Raw genomic sequence first — 14,444 nt, 5'->3', positions numbered from 1 at the left:
GGGAGCTGAAGGGGAAAGTAAAGGAAAAAAGGGAAATAATTTTATCCATAAAAAATTTTGTTGTTTTGGTCTTGAGCTGCACTCTAAGGGTACTGCATGAAAAAAAATCTGGAGCTAACTGACTAACAGTTACTGTGTTATACTAACTTTGACCACAAGGGTAAGCTGTGTTTTTTTTCCCTCCTTAGTCTGCGTGAGTGTGTATGTGTGGATCTTGTATATAAGGTATTAAATTACATTATTGATTGCAGTTTAGAGGACTCAAGCTAACACCAGAGTGTGGCCCATGCAAAATTGGAGTAATCAAGACCAGCCAGAGTGCATACAGAGCCTGAAATCTGCAAATATTATAGTATTACAATGCATTATTAAATGTTGCTGTAATAATCCCTCAAAAGGAATGCAACACTTGCTATGTGTTGCTATCTTTATCCATTTCATCTCTAAAGCATGTGATAACTATTAGCTATTAACCCATGAGGTAAGTTCTCCCCACAGTTTCTTTCACACAAATCACTTGTGGCTTGTAGTCAAAACAGGTATAACACCGACTTTAGCAGGGCAAAGTGTATTTGTATGGCTAAAATGGTACGTTTGAAATCTGGAAATTAGACTCAAAAACACCTTTATTTTTTACCCTTACCCTTTAGGCTTTCCATAGTGGAAAATCAGGGGGTTGGCTAAGATGATGGATATCCAATTCAAAAAGAACAGAGCACTGACTTTTTTTGGGCTATGACTTTGGGCTAAACATTCTTCCTGTAACTGGTCCTCGCCACCATCTACTGGCCTGGGGGTTAAAGTAAATAACCTGTAAATGACAAAGTTCTGAGTGAGTAGAGAGATTCAGACCTCTCCCAGGGTTTTCAATTGACGACCATAAATTATTTCTTTATTGGCAAATATTACCTTTGTCTACAAAATTTATTTTATTCAATTGCAAAATTGCACAAATACACACAGAAGCTCACCCTAGCAAAGTATTAATTAGTATATTGGTATCATTATCATTAAAAGTTAGTTATTTTGCTTTTGTCCTCGTTAGCTCTAATTTTCTCTTGCCAGTGTAGCCCCTGGCTTGCTCACTGAAAGATAAGTAAATTGAGACAATCTGTGTTTTAAAATTTGTATTCTGTTTTCTTCATTTCTATCTTATTCTCCATGCAGTAACCATCAAGTTATTTGTGTGTTTGAACAAGCCACCTATTGACAGTTGTTGTCTGTTGCTGCAGTTATCAATCTGTGGCTTCAGTATTATGCAAATAATTCAGGCAAATGCCCTTCGATGACAGTTTTAGTCAGAATGGAGGGTCTGTCTGCTTTATGCAAGTCACTGAACAGTAAAAAAGCTGGCATACTTACAGTTAGGAATTTCATACAGTTAAACAGATTCTGCACTGCTAACAGAAATGTATTAGCCAGACCTCCCTGATGAGTACAGGTAAAAGGTGCAGGAAAACTCGCATAGAGGTAAAATAGTTTCTTCCTTCTTCAACTTTCCACAGTAAACTCTGCTTTCTGCTGCTTGGTAGGGTAACACAATGATGCCAGAAAATATGTACAGTATACAATTATTTTGTGATTGTGAAAATGAACACTACACGCATATCTGGGAGTAGTGATTTCAGCACTAAAATCACAGCTCATGGGATGTAGTGAGCATACAACTATGCACTGAATGCACTGAGCCTTCAGTGATTACATAACGACCAAATTGTAATTTTGATTAATATTTGATTCATTCTACAGCCTTAGGGATGAATCATTAAATAGTTTGACTCTACTATAGTACACTGACATCACTATGCACTCTAAATTAAAATGCTGAAAAAGGAAACATAATTAGCTGCAGTCATCTGTCCCTAAATTTGCAATTTGCTTATGACTGTTTATAAGGTAATGTTTTGCAGCTTGCTGATAGTGTCATAAAACAATTTCAAAAATCCCATAAACTCTCCAGACAAAAGAAAACAAAACAAAACAGTGCCACTAGAAAGAAGACTATGACAGCATTACCCGTTCAAGACATGTAAGATGTCCTGTTTACATACCACCATGCTGTTTTTAGAGATGCTCTATACCAACAGTACGGCCAGACCACCTTAGACAAATAAGCCTTCTCATACCATATTCAGCAGAATTAGCAGTTAGCAGTTTTGGGCAGTTTTTTCCCCCAAATATCATCAGTAAGGATGCAAAGCTAGTGATGACAAATAAGTTTCTGTTCTGGTGCTAATGTTAAGACACTTTTTAATCATTTGAATCATTGAGTATACTTAATAGTATATTATGAAGATATAAGAATATGTTGTAGGATCTATGATGTAAATTATTATCAGTCAAACACTTAAAAAGCTGGAACACGTGTTTGCTCTATCATATGTTCAACAAATCTGGTCCTATTTTACACCCTTTTTACATATTTTCTTTATCAGTACTCCAACTTTTCCATTTCATTTACAAATTGCATGCCACAGAGTCATGACTAAATGTTAATCAGAGCAGTGGCTTGTTTCAGGATGTTCATGCTGTGACTGTTTTAAGTGCAGTACAATGTGATTCTGCGATCCAGGCCAGACCCTAGAGAACACCCTAGAGAGCATGGAACTGATCCCTGCTTCTGAGGAATCTGTGGTATGTAGCTGCTCTGAAGGCCACAGGGCTGCTTTAGACATACACACACACACACACACACACACACACACACACACACACACATACACAGCCAGTCACTCACATTACATATCCAAATGAATACAAATGCATGCACTGTCAATCATATGGTATCTGCACATAAATATATTCACAGATGCATCTGTGCAATAATTTTTCTCTAAATTAACAGAATCCTATCATGATTCAATACCCATGCTTTTGGATGACGTGCTCCTGAAGTTTTTAAGGTAAAGCAAAGAGACCCAGAACACCTACACTATCAAAAAAAGAGAGAACAGCTTGTGTTTGACTTATTTTTAACAACTCTTATGAAGGAGAAAGCTACTTCTCAATTGGAACAGCCTGCCCAAGTGTTCATTTAGTATTTTTGATGCCTCTTTCATGATTAAGTCATGAAGGAGTAGCAACTTGAAACTATGAACTACGACAATATATCTTTATTTTCCCTTTATAAGAATGGCAGTCAAAAATGTCAAGGATGTAGAAATCTTAATTATGTAGAAGGCAAGAACTCCTCATGGACAGGCATGCCATAAAAGTTTTTCTAGTTCATTGAGTTAAGTGGATTGTCAACAGACTAGAGAATATTCAACATACAATTGTTTCTGCATTTGTTCACTGTTTTTGACACACTGCCCTAAATTCAGGGCCAAATTCTTTATTAAGACTGCTTATTAAGCTTATGCCAATGTACTTAAAGTTGCATTGTGCAATTTTAAAAAATGTGTTTAACTCTCTTTAAATTTTGAACGCTATTAATAAAGGAGAAGCTCTGATTTAAAAATTTCTGTGACTGTCCTAGGCTCTATACTTACTACTGGGAAAGAGCTGATGTTCAAACTCCAATGATAGCCATCAGGAGCCCAGACGAACATGGGCTTCACATGACATGTTGAAGGTTGCAATGTGATTGGCTCAGATTGTCTTCACTGCACCAGTATCCAGCATGAAAACAAACTTTTGATCACTATGACCTTTTAACAATTAGCAATTTTAACAATTAACTTTTTGAAACAAAATAGTCACTGGATTTAAAAAAAAAAAAGTTCAAGAAACCCTGTTTTTTAGCATAGAGTGTTGTGTGAAGCACTTAGTGATGAGTAAATGAGATAATCTGCCATGTCTACAACAGGCTGCAGGAAAAAAACACTGCATGATCAGTAGATGAAAATGAAACAGTGGCTGGCTTCATGTGTGTAAGAGGAAGTGTGTAAGAACATGTGCTGGCCTTCCCCCTCCTATATGAGTAGGTGTCAAGCAAAACGAGACACTCAGATAGCAGGCAGGAATTGGCTAAGACTAAATTTTACACATGGACAGTGCATAGTGGGCAGGAAGGCAGGAAGGCAGATTGGCTAATTTTCCCTTAGGTGTGAAGGAGTGAGTGTGTGAAAGTGTGCCTTTTGCCCAGTGTTGACGGGATAGGATTTGGATCTGACCAGTGCTTACTGAAAGTGAGTGAGTGAAGAGGAAAAAAGCCCAAAAATAAACATCTGTGTAGCTTTTCATTGCTGGAAAGAGCTGAGGGTGAGGAAGGAAAATGAAAATTACCGTGGAGAAGAAATTAGTTTGCTAATATAATATTATTTTTGGCAACACTTGTTATCATTCCAAACAGTATGCCCTTGTGGCTACTGCCAATCTGTATGCTAGCCAAATATTCAGATCTGTAATGTTGTCAAACATTATGTTAGATAGCTGTGTGTGTAATTTTTGTTGTCTGAACATTTGACTGTGTGTGGAAGAGGCTTTCGACAGAGATCTGATGGGAGGGTGTGGAATCTATAGCTGTTTGTTGCTCATGCTAACATCCAACAGAATTGCAGAGTACAGCTCAAAGGCACAGAGCAGTTTATTTCTAGTCAAAGATAAACAGCAACGTAATCAGCATCCTAATGACAGTGTAAAATAACAGACAGACAGATAGACATAAATAATTGACAAAAACAAGAGTTATTATGTCTGGACTGGAGTTTGGATCTCCAGATGGTTCCATCTCTTCAGGCTATTGCTGTCGTGATTCCACTGGTGCTTTCATTGTGATACACACTTTGAATCAGGCACAGCCAATCAGAAACACTGCCACAGGAAAATTAATCTCACAATGATCTCATATTGCCTATCTGGTAGAAGTGAATGAATGGTGACACGAATAGGCATGCAAACACAGTTGGTCTTAGAATGCCTTGGCGTCACATTCCAAACATGGTCAGTTCTGCAGTTAACACAACGCATCCATCAGTAATTAGCTAGGTTTGGTATAGGAACATGTTTCATGTAGAGATAAAGGGTACACCACCCAGCATCAAAACTATTAGCAACCTCTTCAGGGTATAAGACTGTGCTCTGTCTTTCTGTCTGTCTGTCTCTCTCTTAGTATCCTACAGTAACCTGATAACCATACACAGCTTGATATGCTGCTTCGAAAACATAAAACATTATCAATTGTTATCAGAACACATATTCTGCAGTTCAAAAGTACCTTCACAAGGACAATTTTATTATTCCAGCTCTGTAGTCCAGCACATTGGACATAAAATAAAGCAATGACTATGGAGTTAAGGAGCAGAATATAAGCTCTAATTCACTCATAACCGGAACTCATAACAGGAATCAGGGACACCAAGTATAAGCTAATAACTAAATCCCTAACAATTTAACCATAAGTCTTTCATATAAATGTAAAGACACAGAGATGGTGTACAACTCTGTACAACTATAACAGTGCTGTAAATATATTTAGAAAGCCTTCCATTGATTCCACTATGTTCAGAAACATCAACATTGTGTGTTGCTTCATGACATTTCTCACAGACATGATTGAAGGCACCATACTTGAAGTGATGACATTATAGTATTAACTTACATTGTCAACAGTTTAGTCAGCAGTATTTGTCCCAGCCAGTCACTGTGTTTATTGCAAAGGACAAACAGGTGGATGAATAAAGCTAGTTTACACTAGTTTACACTATCACAACAAAGCTCTCCCCATTAGCAAATTTCCTCCTTGTACTGAGTCTCTGTTTCAGTAACCTGATCATCTAGTGCAACCTGTCCCATTACTACCTCTGGAGAGATTAATAGCTTAAAGGATCAGACTCTGTCAAGGGAGATAGGACAGTCAGATTCAGTGGCTTGCCCTGAACTCCTGTGCTACAGGAGCTCCTGTGTGATTTGGGTTCAGGAACAGATCATTCTTCTCAGCTCATCAGAGAGAATTATGCTCAGAAATGTACAGTAATATAACCATGTTAGTGAAGGCGGGTTTGTGATATTGCTAGATATTTTTGAGCTATAGTTTTGTGAAAATCATCCAAAGTTAATGTACTTTTCATGCTTTTACCTTATTCTGATCAGTCCAGTACAAGAAGTAGCCTTTGGGGTCAACCCGTAATGTCACAGGAGTCACAGTGGTGGAGTCCTGTAAGCACAGAGAGACAAACAGGAAGTTTAAGGACAGTGGATAGATCAGAACCAGATAGGGATTGCTTTTAAAATACAGACAATTTGTACTCTTTTAAAGCTTATTAGAGGCTTGTGTGGGGAAAAACAATTTCTTAACTCTTTTTTTTATTAAATACTTTCAGGGGAGTTAATTTAAGTGAACAGACTAAGATTCAAAGTGCAAAAATTGTCACTGCAGCAGGTTTGCTGCATGTTTTTAAAAAATGGCTGAGCTAAAGGTCTCATTGGACAATGCTTAGAGTTTGTATTGGAGTCTGTATTGAACTGTATTGACAGGCAAGTATTATTGTTCCATAAAATATGAGGGCCAATCATGTTTTAATATGCAAATTAAGGCAATGCAATTATGGTTTACTTGGAAAATGGGTAGATGTGAATAGTGCAGTCTGTGTTTATACGCTTTGCATATTCATAGAATCTGGATTTCTGGTTGAAAGTAAAAGTGGGGCTTATAAACCTTTTCTTATTTCAAATTTTTGCCAGAACTGCAATGAGAATAACATACTATTCTATATTGAAATAAACTTGTTTAAAACAAGTTATGGGTGACTTCAATGATAATGATAAACCTTGCAAAGATGTGAGAAAATAAGCAGTTTGTAAGTAGGTCAGTGTAAGTAGAAAGATATTGAGAGAGAAGCTTGGGATCCCATGCAAGGAAGCTTGCTTTGAATGAAATAAACCACCCCAGTGTGACCTTTGTCCTGTGCCAGCCTATGAAAACATCAGAGCTGAGATCTCACGTTATGGCATGCTACACAGCCTTGCCAGCTCGAAAATAATATTGAATGCTTCCACTGAAAAATAACCACTTCTTTTCATTTGGGTTCCAGAATATGTTATAGTGATTAGCTACAAATATTGTGATGCTGATGTTCTGGTCTCTGACAGACACAGAAAACACTTGCAAGAGCTGAGGTGAGCTGCTGGAACAAAACAGAGAACAGTTCAAAACACTGTGCAGTTGCTGTTAAAATTGTATCTAAATGAGAATGGTGGCTATAAAAAACTACTCTACTCCACGGTGTCACTTGGTTTTTTTACTTCCTTTTTACTTATTTACTACCTGTGGGTGGGACTGGACTGCTAGTTTAAGGCTAACAAGCTTTTTACTAGAAAATTCTCCCACTTTATGAAAAACAGGGGAACAAAAGCTCTAATGTTTACTGGTACTTTTGAATTGCAAGACTAAGTAAGCAGGCTAGACTTGCAACACAATCGTTTTTCACTTTTAATTTCCTGCATTAAAACACAGATAACAATGCTCGGTGTAGCCTTCCTACAGTGGACTGAATGATTCTATTTCAGGTAACACGGTTCACTTACACACATCCATAATGAGACGAGGGAGGGAGAGATAAAGTTGGCGATGGAGTAAGTGTCGAGTTAACTGATCCTTCTGATACAGTGCGGGAATTCAAAGAGGCGAGCTGCAGTTGTTTTTGCTAGAGGGGTTCCAACATGTAGGCAGCTATAGAGGAAATCAATCTCTCTATCTGAAAACAGAGCACTAGGCAATTAGAATGGCTGCTTCTTATTGGGGAGGCACTGAATAACCAAAGCCCCAGAGACAGTGTGTCATATGCAATGAATAATCACGCTCTTGGGAACAGACTGAAAGGGATGTATAGGCCAATTATTAACATCCTCTGATTATAAGATGACACACTCCATGATGCACATTGAACAGCTCATGGTGTTACATTCAGCTCACATGCTGAGCTAAAACTGACTGTTCTGTCTGAGAAACCCCCCAAAAACACACTCCTGTTATGAGCATTAAGCAGCATTGCAATTGTCATAATTAACAACAAATTATCATTCAATTATCATACCACTATCAATCATTTTATGTGGTTCATTCGAATGAACATGAAGCATTATGTGCCCATCATGTGACATTACAGGCACATCTAACAAAATCTAGCAAAAGCACCTTTCACACAGCAAAAAGGCAAGAATGAAAACTAAATTGTAGAGTGGTGAAAAGGAAATAAGGAAAGAGTGCACAGGACAAACGTTTGAATGAGGGGAAATTTTGGGAAAAGCTGCTGGATATGTGGTTTGGAGTGGCGCCACAGGAGGGCCCACGCCCAGCGGCATACTGGGAAAACAAGGGAAAGAGCCGAGTGCCAAGGCTCAGAACAGGCCAATGCCGTTCTAACACTCAAGCTCCACAGGCTGATGGACAGCTCTACACACACACACACACACACACACACACACACACAGATACACACAAATCCAGGAAAGGACAATTGGGAAAGAACATCATGAATGCACAATTTACGACTTCCTTTTGCTGTTTTTGTGTATCTCTGCTGAATGATTTCTGTTTCTGTCAAAAGTTAAATCTCTTCCTTACATGTTACAGAGGAAATGTAAAAATACATCAGACATATGACAACTCATACAACTACAAATACTTTCAGGGGGCACTGGGTAAAATTAGACCTCTAGTAGTTACAAGGTGAAGTACAATAACTTTGGAACTATTTGTTTCCTCTTCGAATTCCTCTCCTATGAAACATCCCAATGATTTTTATGGCCGTGCATTATTTATTCATTCATTTTCAGTAAGCGCTTTATCCTGGTCACGGTGGTTCTGGAGCCTATCCGGAATCACGGGATACTGGATATACCCTGGATGGGACGCCAGTCCATAGCAGAACACCTCACACACACACACACACACACTCACACACACACACACACACACACACTCACATACTCATTCATACCTAGGGGCAATTAAGAGTATCCAATCCACCTGCCAGCATGTTTTTTGAAGGGGAGAGGATACCAGAGAACCAAGAGGAAACCCACGCAAACACGGGGAGAACACACAAAACTCAGTATAATATGTAACCCAAGCTCAGGATTGATCCAGGAACATTGGAGCTATGAACAACACTACCGGTCCTTGACCATCAGTAGTCAAACTGAATTTCTTAGCAACAAATCCTTCATTAGCTTTGTTACCTATCTCACTAGCTAGCTTATAATCAACAATACTGTGCATTATACTGAGTATCGGCACAGCTGTGATTCGGCCGTAGGTGCCGATATTCAGTACAACAGCACAATTGTGATTGCGACATTGCTTTTATACAGTTGTTTTAAAAACAAGAAATTAATATAGATTAACTGACATCTGAGACACAATATGGCCAAATAATTTGTTTATTTTTGGTCCGCGAACAAAAATAGGTCCGAAGAATCCGCACTCACTGGTAGCCCACTGGCTAGCTGGAACCCACAATGAATTGAACATTCCCGTTAAACGTGCATCTGGTGAAACTGGCTTCCATTCTTGCTTCTCATTTTAAGTAAAAAGTTATATTCCTGAAAGTATTGTTTACCATGTCTGCTGATGATGTTGCTAACACTACTGTAGTAACGGTTTCAGTGGGACTGTTGCTCATACACAGTGAAATGTCCCAGTGCAGTTCTACTACATATAAGCACTCTTGGAACGCCTGAACTAACTGTTGTATAAAAACCACAGTGTTGCTGTTCTCATATCTGATTGGTCAGAAGGTGTTGATTAATTTTCTATAACAGAAGCTCTGACAGTGGTAATGTCTTTATTAATACATTAGTTCTAATATGTTGTTTCTATAGTAACAACTCATTCACATGGTCAAAGCCCCACATAATCAAAGTTTAATAATAAACACAAAAACCATGTTATTTAACAAAGAAAATCTGTTGATATTGTGAAGCTTCCTGTTATGAGATGTTTATTTAACCTTGATGGAAGAAGTGCTGTTTAAATGCGAAGCTCCTACACGTGGCAGGTCTTGGGAAGATATTGGCACAATGTCAGTCACTCGTAATGCATGTAATTAATATTCTGCATTTTATAGCTTGTACGTAATTTGGTGACTGTTCTGACTAGGAGTGTACCCAAATTATTCAGACTGAATGGAATTGTGTTCTAAATGAACATGAAAACAGATATGTACAGTTTTTTTTTTTGCTTTGTTTTGCCAGCTTTGGGGAATGAGATCCTGCCAGACAAAGAAAAAAAAACACCCAATTAAAAAAACAATCCTGTAAGTGTTAGGTTTTTACTTTCATGCTGAAGCTTGTGGAGAGGGTTGCCAGGTTTCCACCAAATTCCCACCCCAACTACAACTCAAAAAATGCACAAAAAGAAATGAAACCAGCCCATAGTATAGAAAAAGGTAGATGTATTTTTCTTCTTTTTGCGGGAACAGTTTCTGCACATTTTGCATGCACATTTCTGATTTGCGTGCACATTTCTGATTTGCGTGTACATTTCTGATTTGCATATCTGTAATATATTGATAAATCATATGCTTAACCTGGCAACCTTGCACACGGAATTATGAGCAATTTCAAGTTAATACTAACAGGAGATGAACTATTCAGTTTTAGCCCAACTGCCTTCCTGCCCTCCCAAATAAAACCACATTTCTATATTTCTATATTTTCTATACTATTGCACAAACAAAAATAATTATGCTTTCATATGGCTTACATGCTGTACACAAAGCTGCATATCTCCACTGGATCCCCCCAAAATAAGCATTTACTTAATTCTATTAATTATATATAAAATATTGCAAACTTGTATGCTCAGGGAGTGTGTTTTTCATATGCACATTATGTTTATGTTTATGAACCCAGGAACCTGAATCAGCATACAACTTCATCCCTTTCTGGGTTAAGAGGTTTACATCTACTTTTTTATGCATCTATGTTTTGTTTTTGTTTTGTTTTGCTTTTCTTTCTGAGCAAGAGGGAACAGAGTGAAGTGGCCACGGCAGGAAGGAGTGTCTATAGTCACACTGACAACAGGGACAAAAACACAACATAAGCACAACCAAGGAGTTCAGCATGGACCTCAGTTATTCCAGGCATATGTTATATGTGCTTGGTTATTGTGATAATAAGTCAATACAAATTGTTGTACCAGCCCACCATATACTGCATATCAGCTTTTCAATAAATGTTAATCTTCATAAAGACCTCATTCACAAGTCCATATATTTTAAATTTTGTTGAAATACTAATTACCTCTTTTGAGGCATCAACAATTTTCTGCCATTTGACAAATATAAAATTGTTCCATTGATCTAATCAGCTTCCTAGATTTTGCACAATTATGGGGCAGTGTGCTCAGCAACCCACTTAGCTTCCATAAAGTTATTATTGCACATAATGAACAAAAATGGGAACTGCAACAAGTGCTACTAGTGGCCCAGCGGGGAAGGAATCATGCTGCTGCACGCTTGTAGGAAGAGCAGCGGACATGACAGTTAATGACTAGGTTGTCATGCTCGTAGCTTTTTGTCAACCTGGGCTTGTTTAAAAATACTCTGCAGGCCCCAAGATCTTATTTTATAGCAAATAATCTGCATGAAATCTAATGCCTTTCTGCAAACAAAGGCAAACTGCAGACCGTGTATCTATGCTGGTCAGAACCATTTGTAATGGCAAATGCAAATGGTGCAGTGGGTAGCATTGCTGTCTCACAGCTCCAGGATCCCTGGTTTGATTCTGAGCTTGGGATTTTCACATGTTCTTCCCATGTGCATGTGGGCTTCCTGTTTTCCTCTTACCTCCCAAAAAACATGCAGGTAGGTAGATTGGCTACACTAAATTGCCCCTAGTTGTGAATATGTGCATGTGTGTGCATGGTGCCCTGCAATGGACTGGCATCCTGTTCGGGATGTGGTACCACCTTCCCAGGATGGGCTCCAGATCCACCAGTACAAAGCGGTTACTTAAAATGAGTGAGTAATATACTGCAAAGATTGGGAGAGGGAAAGGAATGGATAATATCTGTACATCAGACACATGTGTGCACCACAGTGACCTTGTTTCTCTGGCAAAGGCTGGGAAGAAGAATAAAAATGTCTCACTTGACCCCTTGAATTTTTGGGATAGTTTCAGGTCTTTTATTGATGTAGCTGGGCTAGATAATTGGCTGAAACCTGGCAACCACACGATATTTTATTATATTAGCTCTTCTGTATGTGCCTTGGTGGTGATAAGAAACACACCTGCTGTACATCTAAAACTGTACAAAATGAGCTGCTAGTCTGCATGCTGGATGATTGTATGTTATGGGATTACTCTAAAAATTCCCTAGACTGCAGCTTATAGCATAAGTCAAATGTGATAGCCTCTCAACTCAAGTTTGTTTGAGGCCATGTCCTTATTATTGTCCTCCTTCACCACCAAAATCTACAGCCACAAGACGTTACTGCAGACTAACCTCACTACTGAGTGTGTGTGAGTGACATGATGATGCATCTCCATATCTTTATGTCCATTTCTCCAGAATTTGCTGAATAGCCTGATTTTACAGACCTGCAGATACTGGCCTTTTGTATAATTGTCAATTACAGACCACGTTGTGTGAGACAAAAGAGGCACAAGATAAGCAAACAAATCATGATGGCTTACTATTCTCTCTGAGTCTGTTATGTCTTCACTTGCATTCATACAATTCTCACCTCTTGCGTTGCGACTGGATAGTAATGTACATTCAGCAAACAGTGAATTTGAGCAACCAGTCAACTTGTAGGAATACGAATGTGGGGGTGGGTGGGTTGGGCTAGCTGTTTGGAGGGAACTCGCTGTTCCAACCTGATTTATGTTCGCCTTTGGAACAGTGATGGGAGAAGTCAGTCCGTTCACTAAAACACAAATCAGTCCACTGAATGTGTTTCTCAGGGTAGTCTACAAGTACTGCTCCTGTAACCCCGACTTCAATGCCCAGTCTAATGCAATTAACACATCTGTAAACAGCAAACATGCAGGGCATCTACTTTGATTTGTTTTTGCAATCATAAAATATTAAAGCGTACCAAACGAAGGCTGTTACAAAATATTAGGACACTTCCAAATTTTAGAGCCACAGCATGACAATGGGAAAAAATTATAATTTATGTAAATAAAATATATAATATATAGCTAATATAGCTAACATATAATCTGCTGTCTGGTTGCATGAGAGCTTCTCAATCCTAGATGTGATCTATTCACGTTGTGTAATCTGACACATGCTTGTACACTGCAACAGATCATAAACAAACAAACAAACAAACAAACTTGCACATATCTACATATCTAGGCAACAAAAAACAAAAGCCTATTGCACACCTTCCGGTTTCTGACCAGCAGCTGACCAACTTATTATTATTATTATTATTATTATTATTATTAATACATTTTATTTGTTGGTGCCTTTCATAACATTCAAGGACGCCTTACAGTAGCAGGAGAAAAACTACACACAATAAGAGCAGCATAGTTAAAATAGATACACAAAATTAAAATGGCTTGTACTTAGGTTAACAATTGTAGGTTTTTGCCTAAAATGCACACACCTCGTTTTATTCTTAGATTGTCCCTCAAAAGGTGTAAATTAAAGTTAGACCAGCTCTTAGGCTGCATGAACTGCCTCTAGAGAACAGCAGCACGGCTCGGAGTTAGTATCAGGTAGTGCACAAGAAAAGCCGCAACAGATGAGACCGCATCCGCTCCACCATTCACACTGCCAGGCCGTCCTAAACCTGAGCACTGCTCAGCCACTAGTACTTACATCCTCCCATTTCATGAACTTGTTTCCTTTTCTCAGACTCTCCGGTACGGCCACGGGTTTGAGCTTGAGCGCGTGAACTCCCGGCTGCGGCCCCGCCATCTGAGTGCGCCGACTCTTACCGCAAACGCACAACTGTCAATTTCCCGTCCACTGGGGGAAAAACTCTTAAGGCATTTAAAAAAAAGTGGATTTTAGTGCCAGTCCGTGGGAAACTGAAGCGCGTTACTGTCCATACTGCATCAGCTCCGTGCGCTTTAGTTGGGCTGTTGGACAGCAGTGGGAGAGGATGCTGGTTCACACGCTGTCTCGCTGGTTTGCGCTCCGAGTGCACAACTACAGCAATTGAGAGAGTGAGTGAACGCGCGCCTCCATTTATGAAGCGTGAACGCTGCATGGCTCGCGCGCTCTGGGATGTGGCGCCGCCCCGCGTGAGGACACACGCATCCCTGTCCCGCAGATATCCAAGCAAGCATATCCAGATTTGGGTTTCTTAATTATGGAAAAGAACCGGAAAATTAATATTTAATTGAAATTAAATTAAGTAATTAATTCACTGTCGAAGTATATATATAGTTGAGGTCAAAAGTTTACATCCCCCTTTCAGAATCTGCAAAATGTTTATTATTTTACCAAAATAAGAGGGATCATACAAAATGCATGTTGTTGTTTATTTAGTGCTGACCTGAATAAGATATTTCACATAAAAGATGTTTACATATAG

The 14,444-nt window shown here is 38.8% G+C and overlaps 1 protein-coding gene across 6 annotated transcripts in view; it reads right to left on the bottom strand.

The window, feature by feature from the left end:
- LOC113545247 (1-phosphatidylinositol 4,5-bisphosphate phosphodiesterase beta-1) overlaps positions 1-14,076 on the bottom strand; it is a 105,068-nt gene extending 90,992 nt beyond the window's left edge. For 4 of the 6 annotated variants that reach the window (XM_026944484.3, XM_026944485.3, XM_026944486.3 and 1 more), the window contains exons 1-2: positions 13,724-14,075; positions 6,020-6,097 (exon numbers count right to left, since the gene is read on the bottom strand). In XM_026944484.3, the coding sequence (XP_026800285.3) occupies positions 6,020-6,097; positions 13,724-13,822 (177 nt within the window). In that variant the 5' untranslated portion in view covers positions 13,823-14,075. Of the gene's footprint in view, positions 1-6,019; positions 6,098-13,723 lie in introns of all 6 variants that reach the window. The other 2 variants (XR_004580138.2, XM_034313791.2) reach the window with 1 other exon arrangement.
- Between the last annotated feature and the right edge of the window lie 368 nt (positions 14,077-14,444).

This window comes from Pangasianodon hypophthalmus, chromosome 19 (assembly GCF_027358585.1).
Source record: "Pangasianodon hypophthalmus isolate fPanHyp1 chromosome 19, fPanHyp1.pri, whole genome shotgun sequence".
NCBI classification, from domain to species: Eukaryota; Metazoa; Chordata; class Actinopteri; order Siluriformes; family Pangasiidae; genus Pangasianodon; species Pangasianodon hypophthalmus.
The sequence above is the reverse complement of the archived record's forward strand: the minus strand, read 5'-3'. Positions and strand labels throughout refer to the sequence as shown.